Source organism: Bubalus bubalis, chromosome 1 (genome assembly GCF_019923935.1).
Source record: "Bubalus bubalis isolate 160015118507 breed Murrah chromosome 1, NDDB_SH_1, whole genome shotgun sequence".
NCBI lineage: Eukaryota > Metazoa > Chordata > Mammalia > Artiodactyla > Bovidae > Bubalus > Bubalus bubalis.
In genome coordinates, this window is record NC_059157.1 from 80,293,252 (window position 1) to 80,315,522 (window position 22,271).

The window sequence follows — 22,271 nt, forward strand, 5'->3', positions numbered from 1 at the left end:
TAGTTCTAGGGCTGGCTTCTATATTAAAAAACCATTTAATGTGTCTCCCTGCTGAAATCAAATGATTAGAAGTAAGCTTCTCTGTTATTCTATTTTATGACACTATTAAATAAAATTCATTAATTTCCTTATTTGTAAAAATCATTAATAATGTTATGAAAGATTACAATAAATCACCAACCCCACAACCTTCATAAACGTATTAAATGAGTAATAACTATGCTCCAAAGAACTGGTAAAGTAGGAAGGAGTGACATGGCTTTTAGTTGAGCCTTTATCGTATATGTTGCTTTAATGCACTCTCTTCTTTATACTGAAAAATGTCTTAGTGCTTTAATATTTTTATATAATTAATACTATCCTGTTAATGATTACTGCGGCTCTAGATGATCCCCATCACTTCATGGAAAATAGATGGAGAAACAATGGAAACAGTGGCTGACTGTTTTTCTCGGCTCCAAAATCACTGCAGGTGGTGACTGCAGCCATGAAATTAAAAGACACTTACTCCTTGGAAGGAAAGTTATGACCAACCTAGACAGTATATTAAAAAGCAGAGGCATTACTTTGTCAACAAAGGTCCATCTAGTCAAGGCTATGGTTTTTCCAGTGGTCACGTATGGATGTGAGAGTTGGACTATAAAGAAATCTGAGCACCAAAGAATTGATGCTTTTGAACTGTGGTGTTGGAGAAGACTCTTGTGAGTCCCGGGACTGCAAGGATTCTAACCAGTCCATCCTAAAGGAGATCAGTCCTGAGTGCTCATTGGAAGGACTGATGTTGAAGCTGAAACTCCAATACTTTGGCTACCTGATACGAAGAGCTGACTCATTTGAAAAGACCCTAATGCAGGGAAAGATTGAGGGCAGGAGAAGAAGGGGACGACAGAGTATGAGATGGTTGGATGGCATCACCGACTCGATGGACATGGGTTTGGATGGACTCCGGGAGTTGGTGATGGACAGGGAGGCCTGGCGTGCCGCGGTTCATGGAGTCGCAGAGTCGAACATGACTGAGCGACTGAACTGAACTGAACTGAGATGATTTCTCTCCAAATTTAATACATCTCTCTTTCGCTGTAAAGCCTGTAATTGGAGCATTATACTATCCTGTAAATATTCAAATGTCTTAGGTTTCCTTTAGTCTTTTTTCGTAAATATCTATAAAGAGAAACATCTAATATAAATATCTATAGAAACATCTAATGTAAATATCTATAGAGAGAAACAAATTCAAAGAGGTTATTTTATGCAAATTCAAAGAGGTTATTTTATGCAAAGCTCCATGATTTTTATATCCTTCGTGATCCAAATACCAAAATTTGTGACATTTTAAAATGAGATGTTAAAATAGCTTAGCAAGGTTATTCTGAGAACTTTCATGCCTAAGTTTTGCCCAGGCTTGTCAGCACCAGACCCACCTTCAAGAAAGCATGGTTTTGAGATGTGATCTAGAGAGATGGTAACTTACAGGCTACATGAAAGAGCAAGTGGTAACTTGATATCCATTTCTCTTTCATAGACAGAAACTGCTTGTCCATTTGCTACTCTAGTAAAGTTGAACTATTTTTACCCTGGTCTTTTATTTCCTGCATCTGATAAAACAAAGATATTTATATTTCTAATGGATTTCAATGTAAAGCATCCATATAGTATTAAGCAAGATTGATCACCTTGATCCTAAGCAAAGAAGTAATTTAATTAGCTTATTTCTAAGAGAACACCATATAATTATTGTGAGCAATAATTACAATTTAGATTGCATTAAAATACATTTTGTCATTTATGAAAGATGTCTTTTTCACAAAATATTCAGATAAGAAGATTCAGATTAAACTTGATATATATGGGCTTCCCTGGTGGCTCAGACAGTACAGCATCTGCCTGCAATGCGGGAGATCTGGGCTTGATCACTGGGTTGGGAAGATCGCCTGGAGCAGGGCATAGCAACCCATTCTGGTATTCCTGCCTGGAAAATCCCCATGGACAGAAGAGCATGGTGGGCTACAATCTGTGGGGTCGCAAGATTTGGACACGACTGAGCGACTAAGCACAGCACCGCATATATATGTATAAATATATATACATATGTATAAATATAAATATAACTATAAAGTTATAGTTATACATACATATATATGTAGTTTACAGGTCTTATACCACAAAAAATTCAGAAAACTATTTAAGGTGATTTTACTCATAATATTTTCAGACACAAAGTGTCTATGAAGAATAAAAAAAAAAGATAAGGTCATTTGTAAGAATAAAAAAAAAGATAAGGGAACTTCTCACTTCCCTATTGTTGTCCAGTGCTTCCTATCCACTATCACAATTTAGGAGTTCAAAATATTTTTTCCAGGTTTCTTTCTTAACAGAGTATATATCTATACCCAAGTTAATCAAGCCCATCGGTATGAAACTCTCTTCAGAAATAATTTGCTACATGCCTCAAAATTTGTGAGAATACTAGAAAAGTAGTTTCCTGAGTTTTCCTGGAAAATTTCATAACTCCCATTTAGCAAGAAATTTTCATATCTGTTAACTATTGTTGTTACAGTTTTTCTCTGTCTAGGAGGAACTCTGTCCCATTCTATCATAAGTAATCTTGATTTCAATATCTGAAGGTATATTCATTATTGTCTGGAATATTCTGGAAAATTCAAAGGACAAAGGTAGCCTGGCAGTCTATCGTCCACTGGGTCACAAAGAGCCAGAGACAACTGCAAGCACATGCACACACACACACACACACACATCATGCTAAGTCGCTTCAGTTGTGTCTGACTCTTTGTGACCCCATGGACCATAGCCCTCCAGGCTCCTCTGTCCATGGGATTCTCAAGGCAGGAATACTGGAGTGGGTTGCCATCCCTCCTCCAGGGGATCTTCCCGACCCAAGGATTGAACACATGCCACATTAGTGCCTCCTGCATTGGCAGGTGGGTTCTTTACCACTAGTGCCACCTAAGGCTACACACACACAGTTAATGCTTATATGACAAAATGTTTGAGAAACCAGAAAGCACATAAATATATGTTAATTCTCTTTTAGCTCCAGATTTCTTGAACCTGTGATATACTACAGAATATTATTGACTATTGTTTGGTTTATTAAATTTTAAGCTACCTAAATATACATTAGCAAAAGAATATGTATGCCTCAACTCTAAGCTGTTTATGTATATTTTATATAGAATTATTGTGACATTCCTCAAAGTAAAAAAAAAATTATAACAAAATTGGAGCTAAAATAACATGAGGGATGCTAAGAAAAATAAATCTGTGACTCTAGAGATGAAAACCATCTCAAGCCCTGAGCAGCTTGTGTTTACAGGAAAAAAGTCACAAAGCATGACTCTTTTTCCTTTCTGTAAATTTAAATACAGTGGATGAAATGGAACCTACAAATAAATTCAACTTTGTATTTCAGTAAAAAAAGACCTCATTAACAAATCTTACTTGAAAAATCAATTAAAACTGGCTGAAATATGCAACATTTTATGTCCTACATCAGAGAAATTGTTGTTAATAACAGAAAATATGACAGCATTTCCATAAGATGCATTTTTTGGTTATGGCCACTAAAAGATGAATTATAAGTCAGAATTTACCTAATGTCATCATTAAAAAATCTGAGCATGATATTCTTGCATTTATATATACATATCTAATAATACATTGTATCAAAATCACAAATATTTCCACATTTAACTCTCTTCTTCCTGACATACAAAGGGTATCATACAACACTCTGAGATTACTGAATTTAATCCTCCATATCCTGAGTCCTCTCTTCTTCTGTTTACCCTTCTAGGTATTTTCTTCAAACCCATCTACCCTTTCTAAACCATACCTCTTCACAGTAGCTACATGTTAGGTGAAAGTTACTAGCAGAAGTTGAAAACCACATGGCTTTTATGATGGAAAAACAGTAATAGCATTTCCCAAAGAGCATTCCATGGGAAGTTAATAAGTATGCTAAAAACAAAATGTGCCCAAAAGAAAGTCAGGTGGAAGATCTCCTATTAAGCAAAATTTAAGATGTTTCTTTACTAAAGAATGTTTCTTTACTAAAGAATGGATAATAGCCTTTTATATACTAAACTGAGTTCTGATCTCAATGGGATGTACAGAGAAGGCAATGTTAACAAATTCATTTCACCAAAAATCTTTCTGTTTTTCAATTAAGCCTCTCATTGTATTTAGAAACCACTGTTCTCAAGGAACCGAACTCAGTTCTGTGACTGCTAAGGAAAAGAGGAGAGTTTTATGTGAGATTTTGATAACAGCCTTTTGGTAAAGAAGGGTATTTTGCACAAGGAGGGAAGACAGAGATGCTCTACAATTATATCAACACACTGATCATTCCAAGAGATCTCTATGTAATACCCATTCAACAGAGGGAGCAATAAGTGATAGCGAAAGTAGGGCCAGGGCAGGTTGAGGCAAAATTTAAGGATTTATGTGCTTGCATGCCCCAGAAAGTGAATATTTCTTTATATTCTGTGTTGCGGCACCTCACTCTCCTCACCTTACCTTCGGCCCTTCAGAAAAGATGGACTATCTCTCCTTATTCTTACAGAAGAATTTTGTCTACTAAACCTCAGAACTCTATTTTATTACTATATTACAATATTCTGTAATAAATCTTTTAAAAATTAATTTTAATTAATTAAAAAATTAATTACAGTTAAAGTATATTCTCTTTAAATCTTTAAGAAATAGGTATCAAAATAAAGTGAGGTTCTCTCAACCCCATAGTTCTAGTATATATGTACATACCCAAGAAAATTAAAAATATATGTTCACCCACAAACTTGTACATGAGTACCCATTACAGCACTATCCTTATTAGACAAAAAGTAGGAAAAAAAAAAAACAATTGATAAATGAATTCACAAGATGTGGGGCATACGTGCATGCTAAGTCACTTCAGTCATGTTTGACTCTTTGTGACCCTATGGATAATAGCCCACCAAGCTCCTCTGTCCATGGGATTCTCCAGGCAAAAATACTGGAGTATGCTGCCATGCCTTCCTCCAGGAGATGTTCCCAACTTAGGGAAGGATCAAACCCATCTCTCTTATGTCTCCTGCATTGGCAGGTGGGTTCTTCACTGTTAGCACCACCTGGGAAGCCCACAAAATGTGGTATATCCATACAATGGACTAATGTCCACCCCAAAAAGGAATGATGTTCTTATACATGCTACATGGATGAATCCTGAAAACCCAGGCTAAGGGAAAGAAGGCAGACAGAAACAACCACATACTGTATAACTCTCTATATATGAAATTTCCACAGTGAAAAAAACCCATAGGAGCAGAAAGTAGATTAGTGATTGCCAGGGGATAGTGAAAGGAGGAAATTGGGACTGATTCCTTACAGTTATGGGTTTCTTGTGGAGGTAATAAACATGCTTTATAATTAGATATACAGATACTTGTAGAACATCATCAACATACTAAAACCCACTGAAGTGTAGGCTTTAACATGCTGAAGTATATGATAGGTGAAATATTGTTTGATAATAAATTTTTTAAAGCTAAAATGAGTGAGGGTCTGATCACTTTCTATTTTGTAGCTAGAATTTATATTGTATCTATTATGTGCAGGGCACATCTTTAAATGTTTAACTTCATTAACTTACTTAATCCTCAACACCATCCAATGAGACATATTTTAAAGATAAAAAATTAAAGGCACCAAGCAATTTAAAAATTTGCCCCAAATTCTGTAGCTAGCAAGGAACAGAGCTAAGCTTATAAAACCAGGCAGTTTCACTTCAAAGCTCATGTTGCACACAAATTACTAGCAGCAATGACCATTATATGTTGGGGTATATACTTTCAGGCACATACATGCATATGTATGTATACAGATAGATTAAAAAGTATTTGCATGGGACTATATATACTAGAGGTCGGCAAACTATAGCCCATAGACCAAATCAGGCCCACCATCTGTTTATACATAATCCATGAGCTAAGAATGGAAGACTGGATTGTAAATGGTTGAGAAAGAAGGAATGAAAAAACTAAGTATCATTTTCATTGACATACAAAAAGCATACAAAATTCAAATTTCAGTGTCCATTGAAGTTTAATTGGGCATAGGTACATCATTTATTCATTTTTTGTCTGTGGTAGCTTCTATATTATGAAAGCAAAGTTGAGAAGTGGCAACAAAAACAGTGTGATCCCCACAATGCATTAAATATTCCTATCGGGCCATTTACAGAAAAATTTTACTGACCCTTGGATTATACCATACAAGGTACTCTAAAACTTTCTTAGGTCACTAAGCATTACATAATATTCAACCTCCTAGACTTCTTAATTTCATTAAATGACTGCAAAACAAAAATGCACCTATAATTATTAAACCTCTTCCCTCCTGAGGAAATAAGTGTATCCTTTACCAAATACCTTTCAAAAAGTGGTTGGATTAATTTATTTGCCTCTTAATGTGAAAATGACCTACACTTTGGTGGCCTAAGAACCTAGACTTTGGAAAGTTTCATCCCTATATCACCTGAATGCAGGCTCTTTTCACAGCTGCTCAATAACCACCTAACATAGATGTTGAGTTCTGAGCTGCTTTGGGTGGCATGGTTAGGTCAACCTTGCACAGATTTTGTACAGGGACTCTCTTTCTTTTCAACAATCTTACCTTTTCCAGCTTGGGCTTATGATATAGAAACTTCTGTTCTTTAACAAGTAGTTAGATAAGTGGAAGAGTAGCTACTGCCCTTCTGTTGTTCCTCTTTGTGGACACTGGGGACTGTCGATCCCTCTGTATTCTGTGTTGAGATACTCATTTTCCTGATGTTCACTGCACAGAGCCTTCAGTTGTCTCTCTCTGGGAATTGCCTTCAGCTAAACAAGGCCACCTTGCCTAATGTACTGACTATTTTTCCAAGGGCAAATACACACAGTAACTGATCAAAGTGAGAACATAAAAGTCCATCCACCTTGACTTAAGGCAGGATAATTTTAAAAAGTCATCCCAGCTCCAGAACTCCCTGTAGAATCCATTAAGTTTCAGTTGAACTTATTCATTGTGAGACTTCTCCTAGTTAATTCTTCTCTTATTGTACAAAGATGTTGTCCTGAGAGCACTACTACACAAATTTTCTACAAGCAAAATTGTGTCTCAGGGTCTGTTTCTTGGGGAAACTGACTGAAAACACTTCTAACCCTTCCTAAAAGAAGAGAGATTAGATATTTGATATGATGCCTGAGTTTAGGAGAGGAAAATGAGTCCTGAAGGCTTCATCCCTTTTATCCTCTCTTTTTGGGGTCAGACCTCATATGAAGGGAGAGGCATGCTCCTTCTGCTACCTGTGTAAGGTAAGGCATGCCTCAGTTTATACTTTTCTGTGGCAAACCTGACCAATCATTATCGCTTTTCACAGTAACAAGGCTCTAAATTGTGTGACAAGGAAGATGTCTATGGGAATCTCCTTTGAAGAGAATATTTCGGTAGGATTGGATCTACCAGAATCTAAATTTAGATGAAGATTCTAGGAAGCTCAGTTGTGGTAGTAAGCCTAATTTAAGATCTCTAATTTGGCCTAAATTTGTACTGATGCAATGGCTCAGTGGGTTTGATCCCTGGGTCAGCAGATCCTCTGAAGGAGGAAATGGCAACCCACAGAAATATTCTTGCCTGGAAAATCTCATGGACAGAGGAGCCAGGCAAGCTACAATCCATGGGGTCACAAAGAGTCGGTCACGACTGTGTGACTAAACACACACAGGTGATAATTATGCTATGATTTTACCTTTATCTTCTTGATTTCCTTGTCTTTGTTTGTTCAACTGGGTTAAACTTATGGATAGGAATGACTCATGATCATCATCCTAAACCCACAATGACAAAGAGGAGCACCACATATGTCCTATAGTAAATCTTCATTCCTTAATATTAATCATTTACAGTCTAATATAACAGTTTTAATCAATACTTTCATTCACCTACATAAAAAGGCAGATGCTACCCCAGCAATGCCTTAGTTTGGGGCAGATTTGGGGTCAAATATAGCTTGGGCATTTGAGATTTAGGAAGATGTTTTCAAATAGGAAAACCAAGCCATTTCCTTATTAGTAACTGAACTGGATAAGATCCATATTAGATTTAGTTTAAGAATTAAAAGCAATTATATATATATATATAAAATTTTAATACATTATTATATAATATATAATATAATAATATAATATAATATGAGCAATGAAGAATTGATGCTTTTGAACTGTGGTGTTGGAGAAGACTCTTGAGAGTTGCTTGGACTGCAAGTAGATCCAACCAGTCCATTCTGAAGGAGATCAGCCCTGGAATTTCTTTGGAAGGAATGATGCCAAAGCTGAAACTCCAGTACTTTGGCCACCTCATGTGAAGAGTTGACTCACTGGAAAAGACTCTGATGCTGGGAGGGACTGGGGGCAAGAGGAGAAGGGGACGACAGATGATGAGATGGCTGGATGGCATCACTGACTCGATGGACGTGAGTCTGAGTGAACTCCGGGAGTTGGTGATGGACAGGGAGGCCTGGCGTGCTGCGATTCATGGGGTCGCAAAGAGTTGGACACGACTGAGCGACTGATCTGATCTGATATAATATATAATAATAAATGTTATTTATATATTTTATTTATTATAATATATAAATTAATATAGTATACATGTGTTCCCTATGTATACCTGTGGCGGATTCATTTTGATATTTGGCAAAACTAATACAATTATGTAAAGTTTAAAAATAAAATAAAATTAAAAAAAATTAATTAATTAATATAGTATATATACTTATTATAATATAAATATATATAATATCTCTGGCAATATCTTATATAGTGGGTACTCAATACATATTAATTCATAGCTCAGCATTAAGAACTATTATATAATACATCCACATAGGTTCTCTCTAGATTCTTCATAGAGAATGAAAATCTTCTCCTACTTCCTGAAGGTAGGAGGATGACTTTTCATTCCAAAGAGATTATTTCAGGCCAAAATTCTAAACAATGAGTCAGTGAATCAGGCTCACATCAAAATTAACAAGTACAAAAGTAGGTAATCAGTGACAGAAACAGAGAGCAAAGGCAATCACATCCACTTCAAAGCTCACGTTAAATCTTATGCCTCAGTGTAATGGTATTTATAGGTGAGGCCCTCAGAAGGAGATTAAGTCATGAAGGTGGAGTCTTCATAAATGTGATTAATGCCCTTATAAATGAGAGTGCAGAGAACTCATCTGTCCCTTCCACCTCAAATGAGAACACATTGAAAAGAAAGTCTCTATGATTCAGGAAGTGGGCCCTCACCAGACACTGAATGTGTTGGCATCTTGGTCTTGGATTTCCCAGAGACCTAACTCTGAGAACTAAATATTTGTTGTTTACCACACCCAGTATATAGTATTCTGCTGAAGCAGCCCAAACTAAGAAAGAAGTGAATGTTCCCTTTGCTTCTAAAAGCATTATTAACCTTGGCCACACAGGTTCTGGGAAATTGAGAGCCTCCAGAGACTGGCTGCCAATGATGGCCGCTAACTCACTGGGACTCTCATTCTATCTGGCCCAAGGCATCGAATGACTCAAGAGTTCATACTACTAGTATGTGGCAAAGGATGGAGGCAAACCTGTGGTGGTTATCTGCATCACATTCTCTTCTTACATAGACGAAGAACCAACCAAGTTCTTGCCTGATAGTTTAGAAAAGCAGCTTGAACCCAAAGACTAAACAGGAAGCAGAGATTGGAGACATTAGGCAATGACCAACATTGAAAAGCTTAGTGGAGAACCAGTTAATCAAGGTAAGGATGTTCTACTTAGGTTAGGATGAACATAAATGGATGCTGAGCATTTGTTACTCTGTGGAGTTCTCTGCTGTGGATTGGCATTCAGATTTAAAATCCTGTACACTAAGAATATACTTAAAGAGACAGGAATATCAGATCACCTTACCTGCCTCCTGAGAAACCTGTATGCAGGACAAGAAGTAATAGAAGCAGACATGGAACAATGAATTGGTTCAAAATTGGGAAAGGAATACACCAAGGCTGTACATTATATGCAGAGTATATTATGCAGGGTGTATTATGTGAAATGCCCAACTGGATAAATCACAGCTGGAATCAAGATTGCTGAGAGAAATATCAACAACCTCAGATGTGCAGATGATCCCATGCTAATGGCAGAAAGGAAAGAGGAGCTAAATAGTGTCTTGATGAATGTAAAAGAGGAGAGTGAAAAAGCTGGCTTAAAACTCAACATTCGAAAAACTATGATCTTGGCATCTGGTCCCATCACTTCATGGCAAATAGACGGGGAAACATCTATGGAAACAATGACAGATTGTTTTTCTTGGGCTCCAAAATCACTGTGGAGAGTGACTACAGTGATGAAATTCAAAAACACTTGCTCCTTGTAAGAAAAGCTATGACAAATCTAGACAACATATTAAAAATCTAGGCAGAGACATCATTTTGCCAACAAAGGTCCATATATCAAAGTTATGGTTTTTCCAGTAGTCATGTACAGATTAGATGTGAGTGTTGAACCATAAAGAAGTGTGTGCTGTGCTAAGTCACTTCAGTCTTGTCCTACTCTTTGTGATCCTATAGCCTGCCAAGCTCCTCTGTCCATGAAATTGTTTAGGCAAGAATACTGGAGTGGATTGCCATTTCCTCCTTCAGGGTATCTTCCCAATCCAGGGATCAAATCTGTCTTTTATGTCTCCAGCATTGGCAGGCAGGTTCTTTATGACTAGCGCTCCCTGGGAAGCCCAGACCATAAAGAAGACTGAGTGCCAAAGAATTGATCCTTTCAAATTGTTGTGCTGGAGAAGAATTGAGAGTCCCTTGGACTGCAAGGAGTTCAAACCAGTCAATCCTAAAGAAAACCAACCCTGAATACTCATTGGAAGGACCGATGCTGAAGCTGAAGTTCCAATACTTTTGCCACCTGATGCAAAAAGCCAACCCATTGGAAAAGACTCTGATGATCTGAAAGATGGAGCACAAGAGGAGAAGGAGGCAGCAGAGGCTGAGATGGTTAAAAAGTATCACTGACTCAATGGATGTGAATTTGAGCAAACTCTAGGAGATAGTAAAGGACAGGAAAGCTTGGTGTGCTGCAGTTCATGGAGTCACAAAGAGTTGGACATGACTGAACAACTGAACAACACACGAATAATAAGGAAGGACTGATGCTGAAGGTTCCAATATTTTGGCTACTTGGTGGGAAGAGCTGACACACTGGAAAACACCCTAATGATGGGAAGATTGAAGGCAAAAGGAGTAGGGGGTGGCAGAAGATGATATGGTTATCATAACTGACTCAATGGACAAGAATTTGAGCAAACTCAGGGAGGTAGTGGAGGACAGAGGAACTTACATGCTACGGTGCATAGAGTCACAAAGAGTCAGACATGACTCAGTGACTGAACAACAACAACACTAAGAGGAAAACTAAGGAACACTATGAAAAGAGTGAGTTTTCTCATTGCAGGGGAAAAATAAGGAAATAATTAAAATTTATAAAAAATGTAAAAGTGTGTTTCCTTAAACCTCTGGAAAGAAAGCCCTAATTTTTCACAAGGATTCTCAGAAAAGAACCTGGGATTAGAGGTGGTGGTGGCTGTCTTTAGAATGTAGTTTCTGGGGATATAATCACTGACTTGATCTGTTTTTTAGCCTCTGATGTTTGTGATTTTTCTGAACTTGGAACAAATAACACTATTAATATGAGTAGTCTGTTCAAAAAACCAAGCTCAAGCATTTAACACCATGGTTTTCAGAACTAGTGAATTCCAGAGAGGAGCTGAATGTCCTTTGAAGAAATATTTCCCTTACTGTTATTTTTTCCCCAAATCTGTTGAATATAAATTTTGGAGTACTGTCTTAAGTTTGATGCTTTAAAATAAGAGAAAGAGAGAAAGGAAAGAGGAGGAGGAGGAAGGAGGGAAATAACAAAAGACAAATGAAGAGGAACGAAAGGAGTAGGAAGAGAAGAGAAATCCATTCCTTTAAAATTCATTTCCTAATTCTTTTCAAAGACCATGATTATATTCCATGAATTGCATTTCAGAAAGTAGTTTGGTTTATAAATCATAAATAAGATCTGACAAAAAGGGAGAAGGGAAAATTACTGAAACTTACTAGATCTGAATTGTCAGGCATTACACATCACCCTTAGAGAGTATGGAGACATGGGAGATTTAACCAATGTGCTTAAATCTTTGTAAACATAAGGTACCAGAGATTCCAATTCAAATACACAGGCTACTAGCTTAAGAAATGGGAGAAAAGCTCTGAGACCTCTCTCAGGTAGTCACACCAGTTTCTGCAGGAATGCAGGAATTGTTGCAAAACGGTGAATTTAAAACCATATGGACAAAGCTTAACTTTCCTTGTAAGAGAAAAAAAATATACTTCATAATGTTTAAAACACCCTCCATTCTCAATGATTCGTTTCAGGCATTTTTCTTCTTTCTATAGAAAGGAGGAAATCGCCGGGCTCACCTGCATCAAAGCCCACACTAGGCACTAAGTCCACGGTTCCGTGAAAGGCTCCGGCCCACGCTGAGGTAGCGGTGGTGACTGTCGTTGGATCTGTCTTTGTGATGTCACACGGGGGCGCGGCAATCCTGGCCGCACGCACGGAGGGCATCAGCAGGGGCCCGTAAGGTGGATCCAGGGCGGAGCCCGCAGGAGGGTGGTGGTGATGGTGGTGGTGGTGGTGGTGGTGGCGGTGATGCACGTGCGGGGGGTGGTGCCGCAAGTACACGTCGTGGACGTGCCCGTAGGACGGGCTCACCTGAGATGCCATCGGGTAGTGCCAGGACTCCGACACTGGAGGTGGAGGGGCGGAGCCAGTCTGATGCAGCCCGTGTCCCGGCCAGGGGCTGGGGTCGGCGGCCGTAAAGTTGCCCGGGGGTGCAGTGACCTGGAAGTCAGGATGAACGCCCCCCAGACAGGGTGCGGGTGGGGGCTGGTAAGAGCTGGTCCAAAAGGAAGTCGGGAAACTAGTCCGCTGGCTTGAGAGAGCTGAGCTGTCTGAGAAGACAGAAAAATAACATTATTTACATAAGATTCAGTTCTGGGATAGACTTGCCTCTACTTGTCCAGTATTCTCAAGGAAGCTAATGAGTATGCACTCTTTTTCTCCCCACACGGAGGTGAATGATACCAGGTAATGATACCAGACACAGGTTTCACGCCAAGCCAATGCGCAGGGGCCCAGATGATGAATGAGCCCTTAGTGTTGCTGGCTTAGTTTAGGCGGTCACTGTCTAGGCTGAGGTGGACAAGTCTAGGACTGGAAAACTTCGCTTTCTCCTGTGTGTGTTAATGCAGTTAGGTCTGAGCCGAGGTCACGGGTACATACGTCACAGGTTAAAAAAAAAAAAAAAAGGTTATGCCATGGACATGATTCAGGTAGATTGCAAATGATGTTTACCAACTTCTTTTAAAGGCAAATACAATTTTCACTCAAACTAACCATTTTAATGCCAAAACAAAGGGAAGTAAGATCATACTTAGGGATACTTGCCAGCACTCACTTTACATCAAGAAAGATGTATTCCCATTTAGTTTTTCTGTAGAGGTCTGGGAGTTTCTAGACTGAAAATAATAATAGTTTACATTTAATGTCAGTGACCCAGTACTGGATACAAGGCCAGGAGCTTTTCATGGGTTGATCTCATTGGGTCCACACTCCAAACTTATGAGGTAGTTACTGTTATTATTCGCATTTTAGAGATGTAGAAGCTGAGGCAAGGAATGGCTGTCACTCATCACAACTGTGCCTGCCACAAGTCAGCACACTTGTAACTATAACCTGAACACCTAGAATTTGGTGAAAAATCTGTGGAAATCATGAGTGGAGGAGATTCAGGTGGGTTATGGATTGGAGGAGATATTGAGAAGGGGGGAATGATATCAAAGAATAGCACTTGGAGATAAATAAGCAAGAGAGAGAACAATTCCCAGCTTTGCTTCAATTTCTCCACTGAATGTTCATGACATATTTATAGATGTCCTACTATGCATGAAACATGGGGTGACTACGGATGATTGGACAGATGCCATCTTCAGTCACATCTGGCAGGGAACAGAGAAATAAATAGACATGAGCAATGTAACTTAGATTGTGCTCTCAGGAGGGGAAATACACAGACAGGGCATTGAAACTGGCTTAGAAAGTAACAGCAAAATCAAAAGGGTCAGGAGGGCTAGCCATATGAAGAGTTAGGGAAGAGTGTTTTAAGCTAATGAAAAAGTGTGTGGAGAAAGGCCAGAAGTACACATACTTGCACAAAGCAGCATTTGAGGAATCAAAAAAGGACTCAGTGGGCAGATGGTGGCAAACATACTACAGTCCAAGAAGGACCCACATGGGTATGGCCTTACAGTTCAGTTCAGTTCAGTCGCTCAGTCGTGTCCGACTCTGTGACCTCAGGGACTGCAGCATGCCAGGCCTCCCTGTCCATCACCAACTCCCCAAGTTTACTCAAACTCATGTCCATTGAGTTGGTGATGCCATCCAGCCATCTCATTCTCTGTCCTTCTCTTCTTCTGCCTTCAATCTTTCCCAGCATCAGGGTCTTTTCAAATGAGTCAGTTCTTTGCATCAGATGGCCAAAGTTTTGGAGCTTCAGCTTCAGCATCAGTCCTTCCAATGAACAATCAAGACTGATTTCCTTTAGGATGGACGGGTTGGATCTCCTTGCAGTCTAAGGGACTCTCAAGAGTCTTCTCCAACACCACAGTTCAAAAGCATCAATTCTTCAGCGCTCAGCTTCCTTTATAGTCCAACTTTCAAATCCATACATGACTACTGGAAAAACCATAGCTTTGACTAGATGGACCTTTGTTGGCAAAGTAATGTCTCTGCTTTTTAATATGCTGTCTAGGTTGGCTTTTCATAGCCTTAAACAAGTCATGCACTAAATGTGAGTACTATCCTGAGGAGGTCCAGTGAGCTTAAAAAGAGTTTTGTTTTTTCTTTTTAAATTAATTTTTATGGAGTATAGTTCCTAGGAAGGGTTATGGTAAGATCTGTGTTTAGAGAGATAGCTACTCCAGCTGTAGCCTGTTGCCTCCAGCACAGGCAACTGAGCAAGCCCTGGCCTGGGAGTCTGGAGAGCCCAGGTCGAGAGCTGGTATCCAGCAATCATCCTCTCTTATTGTAGGACCCCAAGTGATCTGTTGGCTTGTTTGTGGCTTACTGTCTTCCAATCAAATATAAGGCATTTGAGCTCATTTAATTCCAAGTATCTTCTGGCCCCATGCTTTTAACCATTCTGTGAAATTGTCCTATGGATTATTTCTATCTATAAAAATAAGGTTGTTAGTAAATTAGTTATGCATGTACAGTACAACAGCATTTTTATACTGGGCTCCACATAAAAGAACCTTGCTAGATATCTCCATGAAATGAAGGATATCCCAAGAAGTACTGTGAAATAAGTTTATATGAAAAAGTTTATGTGAAATAAAAGTTTCTGAAGTAAGAACGTGGACATGTCAGACATGTCCACGTTCTTCATAAACTTTCAGGACATAGTTTTTTTTTTTTAACCTCAGGGAAATTTTAAGTAACTTGACTCAACTTCCATATATGCACTTTGATGAACATAATTAGGATATCACTGGGTTGTTTCAAATATTTTCTTTATTTAGCTTCACTAAAGGCTAAGTCTGTAAGCTCTTCCTCTCTCTCCCCATCAGCCTCACGGCAGAACTATCATCCACCCCATCCACAGATAGACAACTTTTCAGTGTCTCAATTCAAGTCTCCCCCCGGCCCCTGCCCAGAATCTCCTTGGATCTCAAATCCTTGAGGAAACATAAATGATGATGATCTTGTAGAGGCAAAGGATGAAAAGCAAACTATTCTTCAAAGCTTCCAGCAGACCTGGCAAAGTTTTACTCGGATGACTTAGTTTTATCACAATCACAATCTATTGGAAAATAGCGCTTAGAGTCAAGCCTTCTGGCATTGGGCAAATGTGATCAATTTAGGCATTGTCCTCCTCTGACATATGAAACCTGGGTGCCAATGACAAGAAGGAAAATTGTGTAAGGTGTAGGAAGAAAATTCAATTTGCCTTACATGATGGCGGTGCTAAGTCGCTTTAGTCATTTCCGACTGTTTGTGACCCCATGGACTGTAGCCTGCCAGGCTCCTCTATCCATGGGATTCTCCGGGCAAGAACACCCAGAGTGGATTGCCATGCCCTCCTCCAGGGGATCTTCCTGACCCAGGAATTGAACCCATGTCGCTTGTGTCTCTTGCATTGGCAGGCAGGTTCTTTACTACTGGTGCCACCCAGGAAGACTATAAATGACGGACATTTGTAGAATATTTCTATCATACTCACAGTGAAAGCAGTCGACATTTAAAGTTCAAAACTCATGAAAGAGCTTATAGAGGCTTCTTATATTACATAGTGCAGCTTTGCCACCACCGACCTGCTCCTTTGCTCTCAGAGATCCAATCTTTGGTACCAAACTCTTCATTCTGCTCATAAGTTTTATCTCTTGTGGGACCAGAATCCCATAATAACAGCTGAACTCAACCCACAGGTGTGTGCCAGAGATAGAGTTCTCCTTACTAATATCTCCCATTAAAATGTCAAAAGTACAGAGAGTATATGCCATTTTCCTGGATGCTTTCCTTTTGTTTCTTTCATTCATGTCCACGGACCTAATATATGGTACAGATGTTTACACATTTTGGATAGGCATGAAGAAATATAAATAATGAAAAAATTCCTTACAAAAATATTATCCTATTTATTACATATTGTATTGTGATTAGTGAACATGTTATCATTGAAAGTAGAAGTCTGTTCTAAAAAACACACCCCATAAAGGCTGAACAAAGCTTTAAAATGTGCCAGGGAAAAATCAAATTAGAAGCAACTTTAGTACTTTCCCAGTCAGTGTGTCTCCTGAGATTAACTTAAAGTTTGCAGAGATCAATGCAGTGTTTTGAAAAAATAATGTTGCATTCTACAAATAAATGAAAAGATATTGAATAGAAAATATGTTTATGGGCAAGTCTACATTTCAAAATCACTATCTGGTATCTTGATTGTTAAAAAAGAAATTCTTGCTACAAAGAAACAGATGATATTCTTTGTTTCATGCCTGGAATCAGTATGCTTATTTCATATGTATGTAAATTTTTTTCATTACATGACTCTTTGCTTACAAGTATTTAATCACAGCCACATTTTTTGGATGAAAAAGCTTATGAAAAACTGCACACAGTATTTCCATGCAATATTACTTTTCAGCAATTCAGAACTATGTGATATTAACACTCTATGGTGACTTTGGGCTCAATGACACAATATTTGGATGACGTTCACACTGAGTCTAACACGTACAAAATGTCTAGATATACTTTGGTTCAGTTTGCATTTGGGATTAAAAAATACACACAAACATACATACCCTATTTCTAAACAACAACAAAAAGGAAAAAAAATAAATTGTCTAATAAACCCACCCAATGCATACCCAGTAATCTCACTGGTGTGATTTTTTAACAGAAATATGTCTGAGAGACATAAAAGAGCTTAAATGGTATATCAACAGGTTCTTTTCAATTTCACAGTAGCTGGGATATGTTTTACATTAACATTCAGTTTCTCTGAAAAAAATCTAAAGGTAAATATTTTATGCAAGAGAAAATTAAACAATTTAAAAAATATTTTATTAATTTTGAAAAAAAAAGAAAGTAAAAGTATTAGCCCTTCAGTCATGTCCAACTCTTTGTGACCCCATGGACTGGGGACCGCCAGACTCCTCTGTCCATAGAATTCTCCATGCAAGATTACTGGAGTGAATAGCCATTCCCTTCTCCAAGGGATCTACACAACCGAGGGATCGAACCCAGGTCTCTGGCATTGCAGACAGATTCTTTATTGTCTGAGCCACCAAAAATGAAGACTATATTAAAATGAAAAATGGGTTTCTAGATCTTAAAAGGTCAGGAAGCAACAGTTAGAACTGGACATGGAACAACAGACTGGTTCCAAATAGGAAAAGGAGTATGTCAAGGCTGTATATTGTCACCCTGCTTATTTAACTTATATGCAGAGTACATCATGAGAAACGCTGGGCTGGAAGAAACACAAGCTGGAATCAAGATTGCCAGGAGAAATATCAATAACCTCAGATATGCAGATGACAGCACCCTTACGGCAGCAAGTGAAGAGGAACTAAAAAGCCTCTTGATGAAAGTGAAGGAGGAGAGTGAAAAAGTTGGCTTACAGCTCAACATTCAGAAAACTAAGATCATTGCATCTGGTCCCATCACTTCATGGCAAATAGATGGGGAAACAGTGGAAACCGTGTCAGACTTTATTTTTCTGGGCTCCAAAATCACTGCAGATTGTGACTGCAGCCATGAAAGTAAAAGATGCTTACTCCTTGGAAGGAAACTTATGACCAACCTAGATAGCATATTAAAAAGCAGAGACGTTACTTTGCCAACAAAGGTCCGTCTAGTCAAGACTATGGTTCTTCCAGTGGTCATGTATGGATGTGAGAGTTCGACTGTGAAGAAAGCTGAGCACCGAAGAATTGATGTTTTTGAAATTTGGTGTTGGAGAAGACTCTTGAGAGTCCCTTGGACTGCAAGGAGATCCAACCAGTCCACCCTAAAGAAGATCAGTCCTGGGTGTTCTTTGGAAGGACTGATGTTGAAGCTGAAACTCCAATACTTTGGTCATCTGATGCAGAGAGTTGACTCATTGGAAAAGACTCTGATGCTGGGAGGGATTGGGGGCAGGAGGAGAAGGGGATGATAGAGGACGAGATGGCTGGATGGCATCACCAACTCGATGGACATGAGTTTGAGTAAACTTGGGGAGTTGGTGATGGACAGGGAGGCCTGGTGTGCTGTGATTCATGGGGTCACAAAGACTTGGACATGACTGAGCGACTGAACTGAACTGAAGATCTTAAAAATTTCCAGAAAACATATGCTTTGAATTAATACTGACTGAAAACATCCATGCTAAAAGATAATATTTACCTTTTTAATTAACCTTAGTGAAAAGCAATGTTCCTCCCTTCTCAGTCTACAATTTTCTTCCTCTTGTTCTACTTTCTATAAAAATAAATTTTGGGGTCAGAGGTGAACTGATATGTGTTCCAGTGTTACCTGTCACTCAGTAATTAAGCATTACTATTATGTACAAAGATTGAACTCCACTTATTTTGTTCTAGAGTTGCTCAAAATAGTCCTTGTGACTCTAAAATGAGAATTTCATGGGGTGCTATCAGATGCCCATAATCCCTGAAGGCAAGTAACTGAGATAAACCAGACCTCAATTTTCTCCAAAGTGTTTATTTTAAACTTCCCCACAATGATCACTTCCAATGGCCTTCTGGAGAGGCCGCTCAACTCTCTCCTTCCCTGTGTCAGCTGACCCAAGAGACAGGCCCTCCTTCCCCTTCTTCCTATTTGCTGTCTAAGTTTAATGCTCATTTTGAGAGATCTTTCTTATGAGAACGTTGCTCCAAGAAGACACTGTGTAGATCAATTATGCAGAATATATTTACTTTGCAACCATAAAAGGAAAAAAAAATATCAAGTTTACCATTCAGCATAGTTTTTAAGTCAGTGATCTATTTGGCTATGTCTTGACTTAACTACTCCCTTTTCCTACACACACAAACACACACATACACACTTTCTGTAATAAAACTTAAGCACTGAAATCAGTGAATAGATATATTTGAAGCTGATGTTTCTATTTGGATGGGATGAGACAATCAGATTCATTAGGTTTTCTTAAGTGAGAAGCCCTATATAATCCATTAGAAGATACAGTGGGAGAAGAGGTAGTTCATGTGATGTTGTGCCTAATAAAGGACAAATATTTCCTTTGGAAAGGACAGGAAAAATCACAAAACATCTAGAGAGGATTTTCCTAAGTCCATCAAGATACAAGCTCAAAGTATGACCACGATTCCATCATTAGCTGACACTCTATCACTTGTCTGAAGATTTATGTAGAAATATATTCGGCAATCAAACATAATTCAATTTTAAATTCCTTTGAAGCACTGCAGCACTTGTGCAGCACTGTAAAAAAAAAAAAAAAACCTCGTGCCATAAATTAGACCCTTTAATTTAATACAGCTGGTCAACAGCTCCTCATAAAGTATTACTCCATGGCCATCAAAATTGTCAATAGCCTTCCATATCTAGTATGTTCAAGACACTGTGCTTTTTGCCAGGAATACAAACTTCCAGAAAACAATGTTTCTGAGTAAAGATACAAGGTTGGTTTTCTGTGTGCCAAATGAGTGAAAACTTACTTAAGAGAGAAAAGTCATCTGACCTTCAGTTAATACCTTGCATGAAGCCCTATGCTAAATTATTCATATATATCATCAAAAAAATCTTTACAACAACAATAGGAGATGAGTAATAATAAACACATATTATAGTTGAAGCTACTCTCAGAGATACTTTGAATATCGAGGATAACATTGCCACCAGGCAATAATAAGGTCCAATTTTGAACCCCAAACAAACATAATCCAACCAAAGACAGCATTGTGCAAACTGGTGTTGCTTTGGCAGTTAATATTTGAAGCAACTCTCTTCACCAGACATGGGAATCCCTATTACATTTTTCTATAACATAGTTACCAAATTCTTAATTTTATGTTGGAGATTTCCTATGAATCTTATTCAACTTATGTACACTTAACTAAAAACACCAATTCACAACTATGACAAAGTTTTATTTATAACTGGATAGTAAGTAATACATTTGAAATCACAACTTCACGGAGAAACACAACAATCCCTTAATTCAAGTCCCTTATTTTATAAATAAAACTGTACCCAAAGATTTCTTACAACTTATTACCATAAATTCTCTATTAAGGACTTTTTTGTTTTCTTATCCTGGGTACATAGTATGAATTTGGTTCATTTAATTTAATCACTTGATCATTCAATTTATATTCCATATTTTTCATATAGAAATGCATTATCCTGAGTATTGGGGAAATGATGTGAGATAACTAAACAGGACACATACAGTCTTAGCTGAAGAGGGAGAGATGAAGATTGAAGAGCATGCTATGCTTGCCTGTGCTATTCTGATAAACTAACTTACAAAGCTCTAAAAATTCTGGTCTCTACCTACACCTTTTCCTTTCACTCCACTTACACCAGCATTTTGACTTCTCATTGAACATTCAAGTTCAATCCTTCCTCAGGTCCTTTGCACTGGCTGTTTCATCTGTCTTCAGTAATCTTCCTCTAGATTTTTGTGTGATGAGAAGCACTCTTATTTCCTTTGGGTATGTACTGAAATAAAAATCTTAGACCATCTATTGTCACCCTAAATAAAACAAGGTAAAACAATACCTTGCATCTCAATATATTGATATATTTACTGTCTGTCTCTTCTACTAGAAAGCTTCATGAGTGTACAAGCTTAGACTCTCCTATCCACTGATATATTCCCACTACGTAGAACATAGCAGGACCTTAATAAATATCTGCTGCATAAGTCAATGTCAATGAATGAAACAGGAGACAGATTTGTAGGCCAAATTAAAGATAATGCCAAGAAAATTCTAATAATACTAAAACACTACCATTATCCACCCTTTTGATGCTAAAATTTGACGTCTTTCTAAAGGTCCTCTCCATTAAGTCAGGCAGATTATGGGAAAACAATGAATTGTAGCGTTGTTACATTTACACAACACTTCACTTAAAACTACTCTGGTTATGATACTTTAGACAATCACTCTTACATCTATTTGTAATTTGGAACTTTCATTCCTGTATTCCAAGTTCAGTGGTCACTGGGCTGCATATGTCAGTATGCTAAAAGAATTAGGCATTGCATTTTCCCCTGGAGAAGGGAATGGCATCCACTCCAGTATTCTTGCCTGGAGAATTTCATGGACAGAGGAACCTGGCAGGCTATAGTCCACAGGGTTGCATAGAGTCGGACACAACTGAGTGACTGACAGTTTCACTCACTCTCCCAGGACTGGCTGTCATGATAGCATTTATTATTGATATATCAAACACTTCATTAAAGCCAGCTAGGTCACTGAACTTTTCCTAATTTCACCCTCCATGCTTTTAAAAAGTATTCACAATGTGCTATCTAATAGGACATCATTGGTTCTATTAGCATCTTAGTGTTCGAATGACTAAGTTTCTTTGGTAAGTCCATAGTTATTAATCAAGTAAGCAATA

General features: G+C 38.3%; 1 protein-coding gene across 1 annotated transcript in view; it reads right to left on the minus strand.

Moving 5' to 3' along the window:
* VGLL3 (vestigial like family member 3) overlaps positions 1-22,271 on the minus strand; it is a 58,658-nt gene that overhangs the window by 21,989 nt on the left and 14,398 nt on the right. Inside the window, exon 3 of the mRNA XM_006046313.4 lies at positions 12,533-13,066. Coding sequence (XP_006046375.3) covers positions 12,533-13,066 — 534 coding nt within the window. The remainder of the gene's footprint in view (positions 1-12,532; positions 13,067-22,271) is intronic.